The following is a 23386-nucleotide window of genomic DNA, read 5'->3' as shown; positions in this document are numbered from 1 at the left end:
TCGTCATCATCATCATCATCATCATCTCCCAAATTTTCACAGAAATTCTCCTGAATTTGCAGCCTTATCTAATTTTAACACCACACTATCTTTTTATGGACTCTGTGTGTGTGCGGTGTGTTGTGTGTACTTTAGATACAGTTGTGTGTATGTGCACATGTGCGTGAGTGTAAGCTTTACATATAGGTGTGCATCTGCACACATGTGTGAGTGTAAGATTATTTTCCGCTGCCAAGCACTGCTTTACCCTCTTGGGGATGGGTCTATTCCTGAGGTTGCATGCATGGCTGGCTGCGTACAGTTGGAGGGTACCTTAGTGTATTCCACCGTGGCTCATTTACATCCCCACAGCTCCAGGGGCTGGAGTGTTCACCAACCAAAGTGCCAGTGGATTTGAGATCTAGTGCAAGTTTGTTTTCTGGCCCATAGATGGCGCCTCCTGTCTGCATCCTCCCACCAAAAAGAAAAGGAAAGGAAAAAAAGGAAAAGAAAAGAAAAAGTAAAAATAAAACAGGGAGCCTGGGTTCCCCGCACATATTTTATGAGGGCTCAGCTTCCAACTTCCTCACTTTGGGGGTTAGGATTTTAACATAAGCACTTTGAGGAACGCAAATGTTCAGGGCACGGGGCGGGGCATATTGATGCCTGGGACCATAAACTGCTTCTAAATTCCTATGAGCAGCCTCGTCTGGGAAGGAAGGAGCAGAAGCTGGGGCCAAAGCAGGAAAGGTATTTAGAACACAGCTTGGAATAAAAAGGAGCTCGCAACAGTAAAGCCACAGGGCTGGGGCCACAAGTAAATGACCTAAAGTGGAGACCACCTCAGGGGAGTGGGCAGCCATTCATGAAGTCCCAGGGAGGCACATTATGCAATCACAGGAACTCAGGGTGGTGACTTCTGGTTGGCAGAGAGCAAGTTGATGTTGATTAAGCAGGTGACACGGGAACAAGCAGGATTGAATGCTGTGGCCAGAGAAACATGGGAGGAGAGTTCCATGACACTAGAACTGAACTGGGGTGGAAGATGAGCATAAGGACCCGGCTGTCAGGATACCCGCTGGTCATCTCAGTGAAGAGACTCTGATTTAACACTGCCCTCTTTGCATCAGGATGAAGTGATTCAGTGGAGCGGTGAGCATTACGGTGAGCATTACAGTGAGCATTATGGTGAGCATTACAGTGAGCATTACAGTGAGCATTACGGTGAGCATTACGGAAGGCCTGGCAAAGACGTGGGAACTGGGAGTGGCTGGCAAAGGAGCTCAGGAGGGGTCAGGTACCTCATCGCTCCTGCAGTGCTCTATTCAGGACAGTGGTTAAGGTGGCTTGAACAGGAACAGCCCCCATAGACTCCTGTGGGTGAATGCTCAGCCCATAGGGAGCTGCACTATTAGGAGGCGTGGCCTTGTAGGAGGAAATGTGTCATTGCGGGCACAGCCTTTGAGGTCTCCTGTGCTCAAGCTACACCTAGTGTGGAACACGGTCTCCTCCTTCTACCTTCGGATCAAGATGTAGAGCTCTCTTCTACTTCTCCAGCAGCATGTCTGCCACCACGATGATAATGGACTGAACCTCTAAACGGTAAGCCAGCCCCAATGAGATGTTTTCCTTTATAAGAGCTGTGGTCATGGTGTCTCTTCACAGCGATAAAACCATAACTAAGACAGCAGTTTAAGCAGCAAACCCCACAGCCCACTAAAATGAGAGTCCAGACAGATCCTTACATCAAAAATGGTGGTGGAGAAACCACCAGCAGGGAGAGAGACCATCGCATTTCTGAGAGAGCAGAGGTAAAGGAGAGAGTTGTTGCAGTGGTCATCAAAGGCCAAAGCACACAGAGAAGAGGCGCAGGGGACAGACAGCTGTCACACACAGACTCCCAACAGCATAATGGTGAGAACAAGTGAGGCCCGAGACAGAAGAACCAACTTAAAACGCAGACATCACACAGCGAGCACACAGCACTGAGCACACAGCACCGATCAGGAGCTCAGAGTACACAGCACCGAGCTCACAGCACTGAGCACACAGCACCAAGCAGGAGCTCAGAGTACACAGCACCGAGCTCACAGCACTGAGCACACAGCACCGAGCACACAGCACTGAGCACACAGCACCGAGCACACAGCACTGAGCACACAGCACCAAGCAGGAGCAGAGTACACAGCACCGAGCCCACAGCACTGAGCACACACCACCGAAAGCAGGAACTCAGAGTACACAGCACCGAGCACACAGCACTGAGCACACAGCACCGCACACAGCACCGGGCACACAGCACCGAGCACACAGCACCGAGCAGGAGCTCAGAGTACACAGCACCGAGCTCACAGCACTGAGCACACAGCACCGAGCACACAGCACCAAGCAGGAGCTCAGAGTACACAGCACCGAGCACACAGCACTGAGCACACAGCACCGAGCAGGAGCTCAGAGTACACCTTCTGCTACTTCTACCCTGACCCAGAGGAAAAGAGAGGGAAGAGGGATGACAGGATAAGAGGGGAAAACCAAGTGAGAAAAGGTGCTGTTTCTAAAAGGTTAATCCACCTGTGGAGAACCACAACACACAGTAGGACTGCAGCCACCAAATGGCATCCTGAGTTCCCAGCATGACAGGTGTACAGCAGGCTACAAGATAAATCAATCTGATCAGAGGTTAAAAGCTCCAAGGGAAAAACAAAAAAAAAACAAAAAAAAAAACTCTAGAACAAAAAGGAGCCACAGCCTTCCCATGGGCGTGTCTATTGCAAACACTCAAGAAACAGTTAAAATGGCCGTCGAGGGGGGGGGGGGGGAAGGAGTATGCATGGAGGAAAAGGAAATCACACTCTAGACTTAGTTACACAGATTGCTAAAATTCCACAGTAAGCACCCCCCTCCCCCTGGGCTGATGGCTGGCTGGCTAGCCTGGCCTACACGATAAATTCCAGGGCAGGGAAATCCTGCCTCAAACAACAGGAAAACTTCCCATGGGCATGCCTACTGCAAACACTCAAGAAACAGTTAAGATGGCCGTCGTGGGGGGTGGGGGGGGAGGAGTATGCATGGAGGAAAGGAGAAGGTAGATGACCCCTGAGGACTGACAGATAGCTGAGGTTGTTCTGTGTCCTCTACATGAGCATGAGTGCACACACGCAGAGACACACACTGTCACACAGACAAACACACACAGAGACAGACACACAGACAGACACACAGAAAGACAGACAGACACAGACACACAGACACACACACACACAGACAGACACACAGAGACAGACACACAGACAGACACACAGAAAGACAGACAGACACAGACACACAGACACACACACACAGACAGACACACAGAGACAGACAGATATACACACAGACACACAGAGACAGACAGACACACAGACACACAGAGACAGACAGACACACAGAAAGACAGACAGACACAGACACACACAGACACACACACAGACAGACACACACAGACACACAGATACACACACAGACACACAGAGACAGACAGACACACAGAAAGACAGACAGACATACAGACATACTCACGGGGCAAAGGCAGTTATAAGCTTGGTATAGATACACATGCCTCTAATTCCACCACTTAAGAGGTGGAAGCAGAAGGATCAAGAGTTCAAGGTCAGCCTAGAACACAAAGAGGCTGTTTTAAACAAACAAGCAAGCAAACAAACAAACAAACAAGCAAAAAACAAAAACAACAACAATAAAAATCCAAAACCCAAATAACGACAAAACAAAAAACAAGCAGTTTCTGTGATCTAAATACAGCAGCTCTTTTGAAGAATAGTGGGAGAAACAGGCCGCCAGCACTGTCCAGGACAAAACTAAATATCCCAGCTGACAAAATAGCATACCTCCAAACCACTTCAATGAATGAGTCCGGCATTAAAGTTTAGATTAGGGTATATCTGCTGCCAATGAAGGTTTTAGAAGACTAGCCTTCAACTGTGATGAAGTTTCCAAAGGTTCCAGTCCTAAGAGCAGTTTGAAGGTGGTAGAAGTAAATCCAAGACAACAGCACCACCTACTGGGCACAAAATATACTGCACAGGAACAGAGTCTTGACCCCAGGTAGGAGCTCTTGGCAGTTAATGGCTAGCTGTGGAGACTGTGCTTGAGGGACGGGGAAGGGGTAAGGACACCCGGGGGGGGGAGGGGGTTGGACAGACATGGGTGTCGTGGTTCTTCAGTTGTATGTTCACTGCGAAGTTGTTCACGTTCCAGTAAACGACTCTTACCCACGCTCATTCAAGCAGCTCTAATCAAACTCACTTCAGAGCACTGGCTCTAATTAATCCAATTGTTTCAAAAAACCACGAAGTAGGAGTAGTACTTGTTGAAAGGGGGGTTCAGTGTGGGCATTATGAGGTTTGATGAGGGTGAATATAACAAAAATACAATGCGTATGGAATTGTCAAAGAATACATATATAATTAGTAAAAGCAAATTCATGAAAAGCAGGTCATTGTGACCTGGGCACCTGCTGACCTCTGTGTGGTCTGCTTATTTTAAAGAGTTTTTAAAAGAACGTTTTCTCCTGGAGACACAAATTGTACTCAACTGTACACACACATACACACACACACACACACACACACACATTCACACACACTAATACAATAAGGACCATACTATAGGTAGGTTTCTTATCCTTCTTTATTTCTAATGCGCAAATATTCTTTTACAAATCTATGCCAGACTAAGTAAACTGTTTCACACATTGGTAGGTGTGGGAACTCTCTTGCTTTCTATAGTTGGGTCTGACACTCCCTAAAAACTCATAATGCTAGTTAGTGTACAGAGAATCTCTTATGTACTGCGTGTAAGTTTCACCGGTCAACAAAAATGCTGTTGGTCTATTAGTTTAGGCAGGAGATAGAAGGTAGGACATAAGGCAGAGAGTGAGAGAGAGCGAGAGCAAGAAAGCAAGAGAGAGACAGAGTCAGAGACAGAGAGAATTCTGGGATAGTGGCCTAAGCATTTATTCAGAAATGATTAGTCTCAGAATCATTGTTTTGTGAATTTGGGCAGGGGCGGGAGGTTACATGCTAGAGACTTGGACACCAGAGTGTGGTCCTATTTGAAGAGAGAACCTCTACGAAGCGGAACCTAACGGAGGCTAGGTCACTGGAGGTGTGCTCTTAAGGAGGCTATGGGACTCTGGCCCCTCCCCCTTCCTTTCTTGCTTCCTGGTGGCAATAAGGTGACCAGCGTTCTCTGCCACTCAGACGCACTGTCAAGTACTGGGTTCCATGGGTCTAAGAGCAACTGCCAGTTGACCGTGGAGTTACAGCTCTGAATAAACACAAAGGCTTTAGAAACTGGTTGTCTTGGGTACCCGTCACAGTTAACAAAGCCTTCCTCTGGTATGTGCGTGTGGGTGTTGACAGTGTGTGCAGAAAATGTCCACCAAGCTTTTCCCTGTGGGATGTTATGGCATGAAGACTAGTCCCCTGCAGGGATGGAGATCAGCCACACATGTCTTTTTGATATGGCTGTATGTCACAAACCCTGCCTCCTAGTTTGTCTGTGATTACCCACCTGTCTGTTCAACTCTGTAATAAGCACTCTGTCATCGATGCCAGTTTTCTGTGTCAGTGTGTCTGTCTTCTCTTTGTTCCCTTACCACCTGTCAGGTCCTGGAGCTGTGCAGGGCACGGCAAGTGAGGCCTCTGTCTACCCCTCCCTCATCTTTGCTTAGTAAGTGAAGAACTCCACCTCACCATGATTTTATTTTACACTGCTGTCATGAGAGATTTTATTGACCATTCCCCATGTTTCAAAATAACTTACTTCACCTGCTCTGTTCATTATTTTTTCAAGTCCTGGCCTCCCTTTCTAAGGAGTCAAGGTCATTTTGCTTTCAACATGAAAGGGTTATAGACAGGCAGTAAATGGTCACGGGGTGGGGGAGGGGTGTCAATGATTGCCCAATTGTCTTTACACGAGTTATTTTTTAAAAGGAACTGCCTTTGTAATATATATGTGTATGTAATATATGTCTTAATATTATATATATATGTAAATATATGAAGGAAATCATGTCTTTGAGTTACAATGATTTTATAGGTGGTTTCCTTTTAAGTTTGCAAGCTGTATTCACACATCAGTTTAGTAATTGAACATATTAAGATTTATGTCACCATTGCTACTGATACCACTTCCTCCAGATCCACTCCACATCCATCAAAACCTGGATGAGCGTTAGCTGGCACTGATTACAACTACTTAGGACCATGGGCATGAACGAGTCCATCAAGGGCAAATTAGATTGATGCTCTCCTTGTCATAGCCAAACAAGCAAAAGAGCTTGCCTTCAGTATCTTTTCAGCATCTCTTCATATAGATAGAAACTAATTTATATTTTTAGTCCTGCCCTTACCTCCTACTGTTCAAACTTGAGTTAAGAAAAGTTACTGACACTTCTCAACCCTGACTCCCCAGTAAGGGTATTAGAGACTCCACCATACCATGCACAGAAAACTATTGTAAGTTCCTTGCACTACTTTATTTGAGGAGTCCGCCATATGGATAGGTACAGAGGTTACCCCAATCTCTTGTTAAGATAGACTCTCGTGGTAAGAGCCTGTGTGTGCATCATGTGTAATTGGGTAATGGACAGGTGCCCAGAGTGCTGTTGGAGTGTAGATGGCAAACGCTCTTACGGCTTCGATTAGCACTGCCGGTGCGCGCTGGCTCACATCCCGTCCCGTCACCTGAGAGTTCCTCCCTCACCAGTCTGCTGACGACACTGCCGTCCAGGTTTTGAATCCCTGACAACCCTCACCACTCCTGGCAGAGAGAATCTTGATGTAACTTGGATCTGTGTCCTGTTAGGAGCTTTCGGCACCCAACTAAAGGCCCCGTTAACGGCCCATTCATAGTTCCTATCCTGGAAACCATTTCTTTTTAGTTTTTCGTTATAGTGGTGACTTTTTCTGAGGCAGGGTCCTGCTCTTCAGCTCAGTGTGGCCTCCGGATTCACATCCGTTCTTCCTCCTCAGTGCCCAAGAGCCGAGCTTACAGTGTTCACCGCTGTCCTTGGCTTTGCCAGCTGACTTCTGAGGCTCCATTTCTACAGTAAAGTCTATGTTGTATAAACTAAGCATTTCTCATTTTTCTCAGCTTTTACATATTTTTGTACTCATGATGGTGTTTACCGTTCCTCCATCTTCTGCGCCCTCCTTCCCTCCTCATACTTTGTCTTTTTTTTCCTATTGCTGCGAAGAGACACCATGACCAAGGCAATCAGGGTCTTACAATGTCAGAGGGTGTGTCCATGACCACCGTGGCTGAGAGCATGGCAGTGGGCAGGCGGGCACAGCACTGCAGTAGTGGCAGAGAGCTTACATCTCACCCACATGCCTGAGGCAGACGCTGGGCCTGGCATGGGCTTTTGAAACCTCAAAGCCCACCCCAGTGACATACCTTCTCCAACAAGGCCGCACCTCCGCATCCTTCCTGAACAGTTTAGCAGCTGGAAATAAGCATTCAAATGTGTCAGATCACCACACCCTTTCCTCTTGGATCATACAGAAATGTTTGGTTTTAGGTAACTAAAAGTAACCATCTTTCTTTTACAGGGTCTGGATTTGGGGTGATCAACAGACTGGCCTTCTACTTCTGGGTTATTGCCGCAGAAACAGGAATGCCCTAACAGGGACTGTTTGTTTGGGAAAGTTCCAGGCCTACAACTCTGAGGAAGCTGCTAATTCCAGTGTCTCCATCAGCATCCTCAGCTTCCGGGTAGAGCCATTTCTCAGCAGCAGACCCCTGGCCAGTACCTGGGCAGGAAGGTACAGATCAGCCAGACACTTCTACCACAGACCTCTCTCATGCAGAATGTGCCCCTAGCTGAACACCCCCCTCAGCAGACACTTGTGAGGTCTAAAAAACGGTCTGACAGCTGATCAGCTCTGCTTCCTGCCTTCTTCCCTTAAGCCCTCTGCATCCCTAACTCCATCCTGGCACCTACCTCCAGAGACTCTTAACAGGTAACATGAGGAAATGTCTTCATTATGAATCAATGACTAAGTTTATGGTTTTGAGATTTAACTGGAGAGAGGAAGTTCAGAACTAATCTTTCTCCTCAATGATGGCCGGGTTATCTTCACACAAGTTATTTGTAAAAGGAACTGCATTTCACACAGCCAATTAACACCTACCTACTTTATGAAAAACAAAGGCTCTTAATCGTGAGACCATTTTGATCGAAGATTGGAAAGAACCTAAGAGTCCGTCCATCTGTGTTGGTTTCAATATCCCACCTTGCTTTCTACTCACCAGTCTAGAAAGGCACCAGTCCTGCGGAGTTTTAACAACTCTGGCTTGGGTGTAGCTCCGTGGTAGAACACTTGCTCACGATCTGCTAGGGCCAGCTTCCAGAACAACCACCCCCTCCCCAAATAGGAAGGAAGAATGAACGAGGGAGGGAGGGAGGGAGGGAGGGAGGGAGGGAGAGACATACAGACAGAGAATGGTGTCTGGAGATGAAGGTTAGATTAGGCTATGTGGTATGAGCCTGTCTCTCCAAGAACTCTATACCTTACTGTTCTCATTTAGATTAACTAATGAGTCTCTTTAAACAGGAGTTCTGAAAAGAACTAGTGTTTTCACAACAGTTTCACAGCAAGATCCGGCAGGGGTACAAACCGGAAAAGTGCAGCACATGGTACAGCCCTTTTCTCTTTCTGATATAGTTTCCTATTGTGGCCCAGGCTGGCCTGGACTCGCAGCAGTCCTCCTGCCTCAGCCTCCTCCGTGTTGGGATCACGGGTGTGAGCCACCACACCGAGCTCAGAGCTCGAGAACCAGCAAGCTTTTGTTGCACAGTTTACGTGATGGACTGAGGCTCTGCGCCTGCGGAGCGTGGGTGGGAGTGTGTGTGTGTGGGGTCCAACTTTACATTATCACACACGTGACTTTTACACTTCCCTTGGTTATTTTGTAGAGCAGTGAGGGCTATGAGAAGGTCGCTGTTATTATTTAAAGGGGAAATTAACATTTTACTTAGGGAAAAAGTAACCGTGAATATATAGCGTACGTACAATAGCAAAGTAACTCCACTTGAGGTGCTCAAAGGCAGGAAGCAGGAAGACAAGGCTGAAGAAATGCTTTCTAAAAAATACTGTGTTATCTGTGGCGAGACAGACACACGGTGCCTGAGCACAGGGCCACGTGGCAGGACGTAGGTTAGAATACATTAGCTATTTGAAGTTGTGAGCTAGTCAGACAAGAGCCTAGCTATATGGCCAAGGTATTTATTAATATATTTTGAGTCTGGCTCTTATTTCTGGGAATATGGGGCTGAGAGGAAGAACCAGAACAAACTTCTGCGATTGTCCCAAACAGGAGAAGGCAAAGAGATGTGATGGTTTGCATATGCTTGGCTCAGGGAGGGGCACTGTGGGGAGGTGTGGCCTTGTTGGAATAGATGTGTCACTGTGGGTGTGGGCTTTATTACTCTTGTCCTAACTGTCTGGGAGTATCCTACTAGCAGCCTTCAGATGAGGATGTAGAACTCTCAGCTCCTCCTGCACCATGCCTGCCTGGACGCTGCCATACTCCTGCCTTGATGATAACGGACTGAACCTCTGAACCTGTAAGCCAGCCCCAATTAAATGTTGTCCTTTATAAGACTTGCCTTGGTCATGGTGTCTGTTCACAACAGTAAAACCCTAAGAAGTGTTACAAGCCAAAGCGAACACTCTGAAATTTTATGTTGTGCAAAATTACTTTTTCTGCTAGAAGCTCCACAGTATTGCCTTATCTGATGAGGCAATAAACCTCTCTCCCAGGAGACCCTCCCCATTTCATCCTGCCAGGAAACTTACACACACACACACACACACACACTCACACGCGCACACACGCGCACACACCCCACTCCCTCACCCTTTCACCATCCTTCAACTCTCTGTGTTAGGAAATTTGGTCCGTGGTGCTGCATTTTTTAGTACTCCAAGACCAACTATACTTTTAGCTTTTACTAATACTACGGTCAAGTGCCTGCTTTCAAAGGGGGACCATTGTTAAATAAGCGTTCTAAACACAAGCCTACACAGGATTTGGAGGGACGGGAATGTTTATTTGTCGGCAACGTTTCTAATATGACGACCATCTTAATTTTTCGGGTCAGCTAGAGCGCTAAGCTTGATGGACAGCATTTCCAAGAGTTCACAATTTCATGGCTAAGGTTCCGATCAAGGTAATATGGTTATTAACTTAATATAAATGAAGCTTTAGAAGAGGATAGAAAAAGCAACCTAGAGATATTAGACTGAGAGACATGGGAAGGTCTATGTCAGACAGAACAGCAGAACACTGCTTTCATCCGAGGCAGCTTTGGTCATTAGCACACACTCGTGTGAGTAAGGCAGCGTGGCAGGCAGGCAGGCACTGGACGCAAGCAGGCGTGGTGCTGAAGGAAGCTGATGGGCAGCAGGCGGGCCCAGGGCACTCCAGGCAGCTCCTCAGTCATCCTCGCCTCCACAGAGGAGCAGCAGGGCCTTCTTATAGTCTCCAGATGTGTCGCCCTGGAACCCAAACACGCTCTGTCAACTCCATGACTCACAAAAGCCACAGCTCAGGAAAGAGCCGAGCGTGACTAGTGTTCCTGTGACTTTCCTCCGGACTGGGCAACTTCTCTGCATGACTCTCACAACAGGAATGTCACATGGGGAAATTCCAATGCCGCCCAGTTGAACTTTCTAATTTTACCCCTCAAGGGCTATTCTCTTAATGGAGTGGAGTATGTTCTTCCTTCGAGAAGTGGGGAGGGCAAGGAAACCTTTCCAAGTATGTTAAATCATCACGCTTTCCAAACAGATGCCCAGTTTCTCTCGGGCTAACAAGGGCATGCAGGGCCTCCCATGCCGTGGCTTTGCCTCGGAGGCAAGCCTAGCACATGCTTTCTTTCCTCAGACTTCCCTCATAACGCTTGTGTGTGAAACTGTCTTAAGTGCACGGACTGATGTAAGCGCGTTTCTAACGTAAGCCAGAGTTCTACCTTGATCATAGAGTACAGGGACGTGGCGAAGTTCTTCCTGAACTCCTTCCTGATGTTAAACAGATCAATCTCACTCCTCGACACTATGACTCTGATGAGGGTGTGATCGTCCGTCCCAGCACCCTTTAAAGGAGAAAAGAGCACAGGTGTTAGGTCTTCACGCACAGCATTAAATGCCCCTGGTTCGAGGTAAACCATTAAAGTCTCCTAGTATAGGAGAAACAGGCTACACGTCTGAAGGAGACGTGCATCCCCAGGCTTATCTGAAGCATAATCAGAGCTAGGGAAGGCTGCATGTACTAGATGCAGGCTACCTACTCACCTTCATAGCATAGTAGAGGGTCTCTGCAAGGTAGGCAGGTATGCTCCGAATAGACTTCACTAAGAAAACACAGAATACAACTGTCAAAAGCTATTCGGACATGAAGAGCGACGTGATCAAAGTGCAAACACTGTCCCCTGTTTTTAGATCTGTTTCTAAGAGTAAAAGTGAGGTGCCCTGCAGAGGGGCATCGGCAAGCTGCTCTGGTTCCTCCTCCGCTGCCTTCCTACTCCTCAGGGCCTTCTGACTCCTCAGGGCCTTCTGACTCCTCAGAGCCTTCCGACTCTCTAGCTTGGCTCTCCTCTGTGCAGGTCCAGAAAGGCACCGGAAAAGAGGCTCTTCTCTGTGCCCCTTTGTTCTCTGCGGTCTTTGTTGGCACTTGGGTGGTTATAATGCCACGTCCCTCATCACTGATAAGTTATATAAGTAGCTTAGAAGTTTCTGTTCCGAGACATCCGATCAAATGGTACAAGAATACTACTCCAATCTCTGCAAACGCCTGGACTGACTTTCTGAACTCTCTCTGAATTCTCCAAACTAAAACTCACAATTCACACAAGCAGCCTGGATGTATGCATTGCACTTCAGACACTGGGCCAGGCCGCTCACCCCCACCACGCCACAGCTGACATGGGTTAAGGGCGTGCAGATAGGAGTCGCTCAGCAAAGGACACAAAAACTCTGCAGGCCACGAAAATGAGAATCCTTCAGCTCTGATACCTCTCAAGTCTTCCTTTTCAAAGATTAAGAAAAGCAGCTTCTCAGGCAGACTGAGAAACTATCCTCTGGCTAGAGAAAAACAAACAAGCATGTGTTTGACATGATAGAAGGCGGCTGTTTTCAGGCTAAATGATCTGGAGTTTTAATTAAGTGCGTATAATAACTGTGACCTTCTTGTGTGTCTTCCTCATGAAAGAGCCAAGTTTCTACCTCACTGGCCGTGTGCTCGGATGAAAGGCTACTAAACTAAGTTGGCTCCAGCACAAAGGCTCAGAAGAGACAGAGGCTGCCTTCAGACCATGTGAGCCCAGGCTGGGCCTGCGGGATCTGGAGAGCACACAAAATCCACACCGCCTGCAAATTCACTTCTCCAGTCATGCTGAGCGCTTAACTGAAACTCCAAATTATTTGACCTGAAAAGAAAAACCACCTTCCCATACTCTGCATATCCTGTCACATCAGAGACCTGGGTTTATCTCTCTCGCCATGATAACGTCTCAGTCTGCATGAAGAGCTATGAGGAGAGTATTCAAAAGCTTTCTAAAACCCTGTGGGCATCGAAGACAAGCCACGCTTGCAGGCCTATGTGATGGTGTCCAAGGCATCAGAGGGCCACAGTACTATTTTTAATGTGGCTCTCAGACGGTCCCTACTAATGTTCTTGGTGCTCCCATATAATCGGGTAAATAACCAAGTATTCGGAACACCAACTTGGACTTCCCAAGGGAAACTCAAGAGTTTGCTTCACCCAATGCTATGTCATTCCCCTACTTTCCATGAAGAAACATGATTACTTTCAGATTTAGCCTCAAGGGGATGAAAGCAATTCATATAAGAATAAATACTACACATTGTGAATTCACCTACCGACAGCCAGGAGTAAGTTCTCCAAGTTCCCCGAGGTCTCTCGGTCAATGGTTTCCTCAATCTGAAATCCTGATATTGTCATGTACTTGTCAAACACTAGAGAAAATAGAACAGAATGTGTTTCTTACTCACTGAAGAGATACTCCCTCCAAAGAGAAGCTGTGACTTTCACCCAGTGTTATCCGTCCAAGCACAGCCCCCACCCCGTCCTCCTTGCTGTCAGAGCCCTGTGCCTTAAGCAATGATTTACTTATGTTGCAACAATGTCATTAACTAGGAATTTTTAAAATTTGGTTTAGCTTTGAATGTTGTGACAAGACTTTGTGATGTCCCACAGATGGGCCTCAACTTTGATCCTCCTGTCTCTGCTTCCCAAAAGCTCACCAGAGATGTGGTCAGCCTTTATGATGTCATTCGGTTGTTTGGTTTTTGTCTTGAGTTCAGACAGATCCCCATTAGGCCAAGGGAAATACAATTTGCCTGGAGATGGCCTTCGGCCCACAAGGACACTCCAAATAAGGAGAACACATGACAATGGCTTGCCTGTAGCTCTTGACAGGCATAAGCGTGGTGATAATACTCAGGCGTAAGTAATCATGCATGGTTTCTAAGTGGTATTTCATAAATACTGACTTTCCAGCCCCTGGCAATCAATGAGACCAACAGGTGAATCTGAAAAGCCTTCTTCCTCCTAGTAAGTGACCTACAAACGTGACTAATTTAACTCCTCCTCTTGCTGTGAATCATTTTGTGAAGATGAGGTAACGAGCGAAGAAGGAAGCCGAGGGAGGGCAAAGAGCAGTGTGGCAGGGAAACAGAAAGATGCCTGGTCCTGCCACACCAGCCACATCACAGCCACAGAAACAGAAGTACAACTGTCAAAGCCACGATGTGGGCTGTCACTTGCTACCAGACTTACTCCAATGATGCAGGCCTATGAACTGGATGGCATAGGAGACGTCTTAGGAGACGTCTCAATCTCCTGAGGGTAATTCTTAGAGTGAGACCCTCCTTGGTGTCTGACGGAGCCTAATGCCCCCCACCACCTCTAGCAGTGAAGGGATTGCTAAGGACATCTGGTTTTGCAAAAACTACAGTAGCAGTGTCAAGAACGTCTGAGATTTCTCAAGATGGAACTGTGGGGACTGATTTTGCTCTGGGGCAGGCATCTGGTCAGACTTGCCCAGGTACTTCCCAGATTCCCCAAAGCATTTGTCTCAAACTATTATACTGACCTCTTCTTAAATGAGACACACTGCGTGTCCCAAGGATGGTGATGAACTTTTCTTCATCCGTCCCCCACTTCAGCTCTCCAGCCTGGAACAATGCCTGCAACAAACCACCCTGGTGAGCACCCTGCCCCTTCCTAAACACCAGGTTAATGGGCTACATGCAAAGCACAGAAATGACACAGGAGTTCGTCTTTCCAATGCTGGCTGAATCTCCCTCTTCTGGGAGAGATGCTGTGTGCTGGGAAACTTGCTCTCACCTCACTGCTGAACACTGATTTACAGACTGGAAAGTAACTCAATGAGAAGTTGTCTTGCGTTCTGCTTCGCTCGTCCTATAGCTGCTGACATGTTTACAGCACATGGTATAAAAGTAAACTCCATATACCCTCTTTACATCTGTGCTTTAAGCAAAGTCAGTTACAGAGCACCTTGTACCCAGCCACACACACGCCATAGTACATTGAAACGTTGCGGGCTCGGCAGCTGCAGAGGACTTAACAGATACTCTCGACACAACTTGAGTACCATACCCACTTTTGGCATGAAAACATAAATGCTCACCTAAGTTCATGCACACAAGCTTACAAAACTTATACGTGGGCATTAGGGGATCTGAGATCACTTGAGATGGGGCCAATCTTCACAATGTCATAGAGTTACACCCTCTGAGTTACTGTTTTCATTAGCAGACAGATCCCTGTTGGGCCAAGAGGGATATTATCCACCTGGAGATGGCCTTCTGCCCATAAGGACACTCCAAATATAGATAAGACATGACAGTGGCTTGCCTGTGAATATATGACTTTTTATCTTGGTAGACACGTGCAAGTGCATGATAGTGCTCTGGAACTATTTCTAATTTTATCTCCAGAGACTTAAAAGGCCCTTTCTTATATCCTTGTGCCAAATAAACAGATTCCATTTTCCTTCTCCCTCCTTTCTCTAAGAGTTCATTCCTCTCTCTAGAGAAAGCATTTGGCAAGAAAGGTGATAAATATCAGTTTTTACCACTCTTAAAATATTAAGTCAGTTAATACATTTTAAAAAGTACAAATTGATTTAATGGATTTAAAATTATTTTTTTAAAAAAAGTAAAGTATACTGTGCATATGTTCAGTTCCCAAGTCAATGATCTACTATGGCTTATCAGATTCCTGGTACAATAGACCTTCCTCAGTGCCAGGTGTTAGTAGAGAAAACCTCAGAGGTCTATCCACCATCTCAGCTTACTTTACACCAAATCACAGATCCTTCCTGGTGAAGAGAACCTTGGGGCCTTGCTACAAGGTACAAAGGGCTTGCTCCCTCCCAGACCTGAGAGAAGCACCCTGCAAAAGGCTGAGTTGCTGATGAGAACAGTCCTGAGCACATGACCAGTGTGGCTTGCTCTCCACTGCTCCTGGTCAGGGCAAAGGGCAGAGAGCCCGGGTTCCATCAGGAGACTTTAAAGAAGTCCCCCCGTAACAGCATTCACACATACAACGTTTCACTTTGTGTTCTAAATGGTTGTATTTTCTGCATGACAGGTACATGCCCACAGCCTAGGTAATCAAAACAGTCCCCAGATAATGACATCAGTGGGTGGGACGGTATGAGAACCAGGGTCTCACTCAGACCTATAGGATTGGAGCCTAGAATCTGCAGGTGACCCACAGGCCCATGAATGTGAGAGGCAAATGGTAAGGAGAAAAATCAATGGAAAGGCTCAGTTAGACTGCTTTCCAGAAGCTTCTCACACAGCACAGTGCCGATTACATCAACCGTGCTGGGAAGTCTGCCCACTGGACCTTGATGCAGGTCTCAGCCCTGTCATCTGAGACTACAGTTGGCTTCCCACGGTGTAAGCACTGAAAAGCTTCCAGAGCTCCTCGTCCTGAGAACAGGAACATGAGAACTGTATCATCTCACACGAAAGCTCAGAGAATCAAAACCTGGAAAGCAATGTTGTCTTCTGCAACTGAGCAAAGTCCCTCCCTGGGGAGGGTGACTTGAGAGGTCTGTTCTTACCCTTTGTCTACAAGAGGGCTGAGTTATGTTGGATCTGATGAGAGTTTAACCTATATTTCGTAAGCGCTTCATATGCTATAGGAAATCAGAATGGGGAGCTAACACTGAACATGAGGCTGGTGTAGTGGCAGAGAAAGGGTGCTGGAGTGACAGAGCCAGGCTGGGGACTGGAGCTCCACAAGTACTCAGAGGCTCCGGGCTGCCTTATTCACAGTTGGGAGAGGCCTCCTGGAGCCGAGGGCAGCACCTCCTCATGCATTACTTACTGACCAACTGCCAGCACGATTGTAGCTGAGAGGCTGGAACTAACCTGACACTGCCCCGGAAAGACAGGCAGGCGGGCAGGCAGCTTCAGTGTGAGATAGGAAGATAGGAGCAGGAAGCCTGGGAAGCTACAGTTTTGCATAAGGGCCACCTGACTCATGCCCTGAAGGTCAGAAAGGGCCAAGTAGAGAGCATCTAAAGTGGAACTGACTTTTTCTTTTTAAAAAATGGATTATGAGGAGGTTTAAGAACCATATTCAGGGGCTTGGACTTTAACCTGGGAACAGTGAAATGCTAAGTTTAAAGGGCTTAGGCAGGAAGGGGACACAGTAAGCTGACATTCATAAGGCAGAACACAAGTGAAATACTATACAGTGAGCCCCAGTAAATGTTTCCTTTTTTTTCCTCCAGCGAGGCAGGGGCCACAATGATTGAAGCTGTTAAGAAATCAACCACCCCAGCTCCGAAAAAAAAAAAAAAAAAAAAAAAAAAAAAAATCAACCACCCAAAATAAGATAACTTTCTCCTTCTTAGCAACATCAGATGACATATTGCTGGCAATTGCATAGAGTGGTCGACCAGATCTCCCATTCTCAGTGGCACATTAACTAAAACATGGCCAGAGACGGGGCTACTGCATGTGATTCTAGGAATCCAAATACTCTAGGCCCAGGTCAACCAGGCTGAAACTGCACTGGGATTCAGAAGTCCCTGAGGTAAAAATGTTCATTTGGGAGTTGACAAGACAACAACCATCCTGTTTTATATACTGTCATAGGAAACACAAAGAATTATCTAAAACAAACCAGCCTGTCATTTCTTTTGTAACGAAATGTCACTTAAACCATAAACACTTTATTTTTTCTTATTCTATCCTACTAAAAACACCTACTCCATCATGGCACTGGGGCGATAACATGAGGCTTTTTCTTTTACTAATTCTCCATTTTGTGAATGATAAAAAAGAACATGTCTAGGTGTGGCTTGCCATACAATTTGCATAATTTTACTTCTGCTTTGGGATGACAGTATTTTGTTGGCCAGATCAGAATAAGGAAAATGTTCCTACCTACATGGGTCCTATGCTTTGTAGGGAGCTGTTAAATACATTCTTTAAAGGTTCTTAAAATACACATTGTAGTTTTTCACTACTACAAATTCCTTTTAATTTCTACGTCATAACAAAGCTGTCACAGAATATTTACCCACCTGAGCATCCAGTTCAACTTGAGCATCATCAATTGCAGTGTCAGGGTCTCTATTGGCCTGTAAGAAACGACATCACACACTGGACTTCAGAGCCTCTGCACGCAGTGCACCTGATGCCTATCCATAAGGCACTTTCTCTCCCCGAGAGACTACGCTTGTGCTAAAATCATAGCAACCCTACAGCATGCTATACCACCACAACACAGCAGTGTCCGAACCAGACCAGCCCTGCTGGTTCTAAGTACTGTGGATGAACGGGATGCATACATCTGCCTGAAATGAATGAATGGGCTGTCTACTGTCTGAATCAGATAGTCTGAGACACAAACACAGGCAGCAGGTAGCCCTTACAGTGGGAGTCTGCACAAACCAGAAACCACTGAAAGACTTTTAAGTGGCCTTAACTTAATACAGGCAGGTCATTCCAACAACTTCTTAGTAAATTATGTTAAGTTTCTACCAGTACCTGAAGGAGGACCACCAACATCCTCTGGTAGTACCCTGAGGTATCCCCCACCACGTCATCTTCCAGGTTGGAACCATATTCTGAAAAACAATGATTTCAGACTTGTTCATAACATCTCTGAATTAGAATACCCTGCCCCATTAGTCAGGTGAATAAGGCATAAAGGAAGACATATTTGGTTAACAAAATCCTTTCTCCGCCATCTCTGAGTGTTCCAAAGACAGATGGTAAATTCAGTAAGTGAGTGCCAGATGAAAATAGGCTGGTTCTATTAACATCCACCAAAAGCATTCACTCAAGCCTGAATTATGTCAGCCACTCCACAATGCTCTCCCCATGTAGTTAGTAATATGAAAACTCAGGGTGATGGTGTAAAGCTTCAAAAGTATGATAATCCTAAGGTGAAACTCTGCTTCTTGCAAATGTTTTATGTGATTTTTTTTGCTAGATGATTTTCATCCTATAAATTCCTGCCTTTGCATGGTGGTATCTCCCCCCGACAAGACAGTGTTCCTTTGCACCAGTTAAGTCATCTCTGACAAAAAGAATAACGTTCTGAAGTATAACCCCTCAACCTTGGGTTCCAACTCCTCAGCCCAAGGTCACAGGAAAGCAGAGAACTGAGAGCTACTGAGGCCTACACCCCTTCACTAACTCTCAAACGGCATCTTAAAGTGCTCTTGCTATATAAGGTGCTACAATGTTTAATCACTATTTGAAAGCAGGAATATTTTTTAAGGCCTGAAGCTTTTATTTTATGTGCATTAGAACCAGTCACCCAAATACAAAATGTTGTAGGCATCTCTGATTCCTTCCTCTGCTCCAATACTTGTAACTGGTTATTAACTCCCCACACACACACAAAGCATTTGCTCCTCTGATTAGTACTCTTCATGCTCCCCGCCTCCCGGTGACCCGGTGTAGTGGTGCCATAATCACTACACGGCTTCCTCGTTGCCTCCCTACTGAGCTATCTGTCTAATGCACCACTAGACTCAAATTTCCTTCCTTCTTTCAACTGTCCATTCAACATTCCACCAACCAAGGTCATCCCTAAACTGTCTACCTACTGCTGTGTATCTTCATACACACACACCTGCCCCTCGCTAGAGTGAGGCTCCGTCACATCGCTCTGCCTACTGTCCTCAGCCCAGAATCCACGCCACTGATGATCTAAGTCGCCTTTACCTACTGAAACCCATCTTGTCTTTTCTTCCCCCTTTGGCTAAGTTATAAGGAGTAAAGAAAACATGTATTATTTAAGGCATACATCATGCGTGATACTGTGAAATGGTTACCACAAGCTAACTGTGAATGGTGAAACATTTAAGATCTAGTTTCCAAGAAAATTTTAGGCCCACAATAGAGTACTATGAAAGTCATCATACTACAACCAGATCTCCACACCTTTCCCACTCCATCTCACTGTCCCCTGGGCACCATCTCCCTGTCATTTCCTCCCTTCACCGTCCCTCCTGTCCAGCCTTGGCAAACACCACGTTACTCTCAACAGTTATAGTTGTTTTATCATTCATTTGGATTCTACCCACGTGGTATCATACCATGTTTGTCTTTCTGTACCCAGCTCACTCCACAGAATCTGAGACCTGCCCTGTTGACCTGTGCAATTGCAAATGTCACGTTTCGTGTTTAACGCTAAGTAATGTGGCACTGTGTGAGCATATGCATAAACCCCATGCATTTTCCAGTGGATACTTAGCAAGCCACCAGCTCTTGAAATTCCACTATCCAGTTTGTATCACAAAGCCTCCCCTAAGACCCTAAGTCACGATGCCCTCTCCCTCCTTGTCTGCACTCTGAATTAATACTTTTCATACACAACTTTTAAATGTTTACCATCCTTTAACTATTGAACATGAAGTCATTGGGGACAAGAGTTGTGGTACGCATGTCTTCTATGTTCCTCATGACAGCCAGAGCAGCAATGAACACAGAGCCATGTCCAGGTACACACTGAGCAGGATGCAGCATGCACAGTCACATGCACAGTTACTGGAGCACAGATGCTCTGTCCTCAGCATCAGCATCCGAAGACAGAGAGCTCCGAAGACCACATCAAATATACGGCTTCCATGAGATATGTGTCTGCCTCCATGAGATATGTGTCTGCCTCCATGAGATACGTGTCCCACCGCTGCCACAGCGGCAGCAGCCATATTGACTACAAAAAGAAGCTGGAAAGAGACCTGGGAAATTATTTAGTTGCCCTAGATTCCATACTGTTCTGAGTCAGTGGGCTAAAAGCTTCACATCTAAATTCTGTACGTGATTCCTACAAGAGCACCACAATCTCTGGCTGACACCCCAGGCTGAGTGACAGAAAAACCTGACAGCAGCAGGTCAGAACAATCTTCCTGCACTTTCATTTCATGGACTTGTATACATTCAAACCACAGACATACGAAATAGACTGAAACGCAGACTTTGTTTACACACACACACACACACACACACACACACACACACACACACACACACACGGATTACACTAAAAATAACAACCAGAATACGGAACACTTTAGCCAAGCCGATACACTTTATCAATCACTGTATCAGCGAACAATACACTTTATCAATATTTTATCAACTCCAGTGCAGAAAGGGTTTCAGACTCTCTTCCCATTCCCCAAAATGTCTTCTTTGTAGCTCTTAACATCTTCCACAAAACTGGATTTATTTAAAGAAACTTAAATTCAAGGAGAGGAAAAAGCCTCTCTATTCTTAGAGTGTCTGCAAATCCTGTGTAAAACTACCCTGCATCTCCCTTCAGGTGTTGTCAGTTACTGTAACCGCTAGGAATAAAGACTGGGAGTTTGTTCCTTTATTATTTTGTTGTTGTTTGTTTTTTTTTTTCTTTTTCTTTTTTTTGGAGCTGGGGACTGAACCCAGGGCCTTGCGTTTACTAGGCAAGCGCTCTACCACTGAGCTAAATCCCCAACCCCTGTTTGGTTTTTATTGAAGACGAAGAATAACCTGACATACAGCTCTTCCACTCAACAGGCATGTGCTGCCTGATACCACAGCCACACAAGACCACGTCCACACAAGATCACATCCACACGACAGAAAGGGCAGATGATAAACTCCAACTGTTTACCTTCTTCATAAACTTGTTTTATGGCCCTGAGCTCTTCAGGTGTCCTTGAGGCAATGATTTCAGTCAACACTTTCTCATCTGTCCCAGCTCCCTGTTGGAAGATTTGTTTTTTTAACAGCGATAACATGTCAGTAAGATTAAAAAAAGAAAAAGAAAAGAAAGCTATTTCTCTGGATGTTATCCAAATTATATAATTACAAAAATATCCAAGACAACATGGATCTCCTCATACACATGTTCTATTATTAGAGTTCAAAAATTCAGCAATCTAAGTCTATCTTACTTTTTATTTTGCCTACTGAAAAACAGAGTTGACTTTTCTATGTCCATCAAACATACCATTGTAGTTGAGGTCTTTAATTCTGTCCCCTAAAAGCCAAACATTAACAGTTTGGTGTCCAGAGTGGCACTAGGGGGCACTAACCAAACCCTTAAGATGTGGCCTAGTGAGAGGCTTTTAGGTCATTGGGGAATGTCTTTTAAAAGGGCGGTGGACCACAGTTGTCTCTTCTCTGTGCCTGGCTTCCTGCCTGCTGGCTACAGGCCCAAAGCCTCGGGGCCAGTTATTTATGAGCATGAGCCAAATAAAACTTTATGGTTAAAGAGTTCATCGAAAGTACCAGAACAGAAACATGGCTAACAAAACAGAAACATGGCTAACAAACAGAGACCATTTGCTGGCACATATTTTCTGTGTTTCTGAAAAATAACTTTAGCTGGTTTCCTTTCTGTTCTTATAAAAGTCATGTCTACACTGCTACATCACAACATACAAGTAGAAACATGGCTACAACTGTCGTCTGTTTAAGACAGCATAGGTTCTATTTCAGCTTCTTTGCAAAAACTCAAGCCCTGAAATACCTAAGTCCATCCCTGTGGGAAGATCTTTGCTGCTAATAACGCTTGAGGTGCAGTCTGTTAAAAAGCCCTTCTCTTAGGGTCCTAAGATCCCATTTACTACGAACTGCACGGAACAGCACGGAGACCCAGCCAATGCAGACTCTGGGCTGGGAGACTCCCATGTTCCCACTGTGTGAGCACAATCCCTGAGCTGGTTATCTCGTCTGCCCACTCGGAACCAACCTACTAAGGGCACACCATTCCCTGCCACTGTCCGAGCAAATGTTTCAACACAGTCAACTTCCACCTTTCCTACCTCAGAAACTAAAATATTTCCTCTGTAACACTTTCAAGGCCTAATATATAAAATGAAGGTATAAGAATCCAGCGCACTAAAACTCTAGACAACAATTTTGACTACACAAGAAGATTAAGCTGCACACTTGTTAGGCTTGACCCCTCCCCTCCCCCTTATTGACCCCCACCGTTTTGTCTGAGCAGCCTTCGCTGAAATGAGTAAAATAAGACCCAGGATAATTACCAAAACGAAGTGGCACTAGGCTGGGCAGAAATGGCCCTTGTCTGCACCCTTTTACCTTAAGAGCGTGTTTCAGCTCGTAGGCGTCGTAGAGCCGGGAGGGCTTCATCAAAGCCACAATTAACTTCTCAAACTTTCCAGTCAGTTCGGACTTCATGTCATTCACCAGGTCCTACCTCAGAAAACAAAAACCTGGTGACCACAATCTTCCCAAACAGAAATGAAAACCCTTTGCTTTAGTCAATTCTGTATGCTTCTTCTCTGAGGATTAGAGAAGATCACTGTGCTAAAGAAATTCCTAAGGAGCGTGCCTTCAACATCTGCCCTAAACCTCAAGCACCAATATTTATCTAGCAAGGTATTAAAGATGTTTCATTAACTTCACGCACCAAAATAAAATGGAATACATCTGCAAAGCGCGGTATTAGGTGTGGTAACAGATGCCCGTAATTCCAGTATATGAAAGGGTGAGGCAGGAAGCCAGCCTGGTAACACGTGATAGGATAAAACCCAGGGCCTCCTCCTGCCAGGAAAGCACCTACATTCTTGAGGCCACTGTCCAGACGAATCTTAAACTCACTCTGTACCCCAGGTAGGATTTTTTATTTCTTCTTCTTCCCTCCTCTTCCTCCTCCTTCTTCTTCTTCTCCTCTTCTTCCTTCTCCCCTCCCCCTCCTCCTCCTCCTCCTACATCTCCTCCTCCTTTTTCTTCTCCCTTCTCCTCCTTCTTATTCTTTTTTTTTTTTTTTTTTTTGAGACTGTGTCTCTGTATTATGTACTCTGGCT

General features: G+C 45.8%; 1 protein-coding gene across 1 annotated transcript in view; it reads right to left on the bottom strand.

Annotated features, from left to right (window-relative positions):
- Nucleotides 1-10075: 10075 nt before the first annotated feature.
- The window catches only part of Anxa5 (annexin A5), a 30899-nt gene continuing 17588 nt past the window's right edge, over nucleotides 10076-23386 (bottom strand). Inside the window, exons 5-13 of the mRNA XM_032898499.1 lie at nucleotides 22659-22772; nucleotides 21223-21313; nucleotides 18105-18184; nucleotides 17639-17695; nucleotides 14162-14255; nucleotides 12927-13022; nucleotides 11340-11398; nucleotides 11018-11140; nucleotides 10076-10544 (exon numbers count right to left, since the gene is read on the bottom strand). Of these exons, the coding sequence (XP_032754390.1) occupies nucleotides 10482-10544; nucleotides 11018-11140; nucleotides 11340-11398; nucleotides 12927-13022; nucleotides 14162-14255; nucleotides 17639-17695; nucleotides 18105-18184; nucleotides 21223-21313; nucleotides 22659-22772 (777 nt within the window). The 3' untranslated portion in view covers nucleotides 10076-10481. The remainder of the gene's footprint in view (nucleotides 10545-11017; nucleotides 11141-11339; nucleotides 11399-12926; nucleotides 13023-14161; nucleotides 14256-17638; nucleotides 17696-18104; nucleotides 18185-21222; nucleotides 21314-22658; nucleotides 22773-23386) is intronic.

The sequence above is a fragment of the Rattus rattus genome, chromosome 3 (genome assembly GCF_011064425.1).
Source record: "Rattus rattus isolate New Zealand chromosome 3, Rrattus_CSIRO_v1, whole genome shotgun sequence".
Taxonomy (NCBI): domain Eukaryota; kingdom Metazoa; phylum Chordata; class Mammalia; order Rodentia; family Muridae; genus Rattus; species Rattus rattus.
Note: the sequence above shows the minus strand (reverse complement) of the source record. Positions and strands in the feature narration are given on the sequence as shown.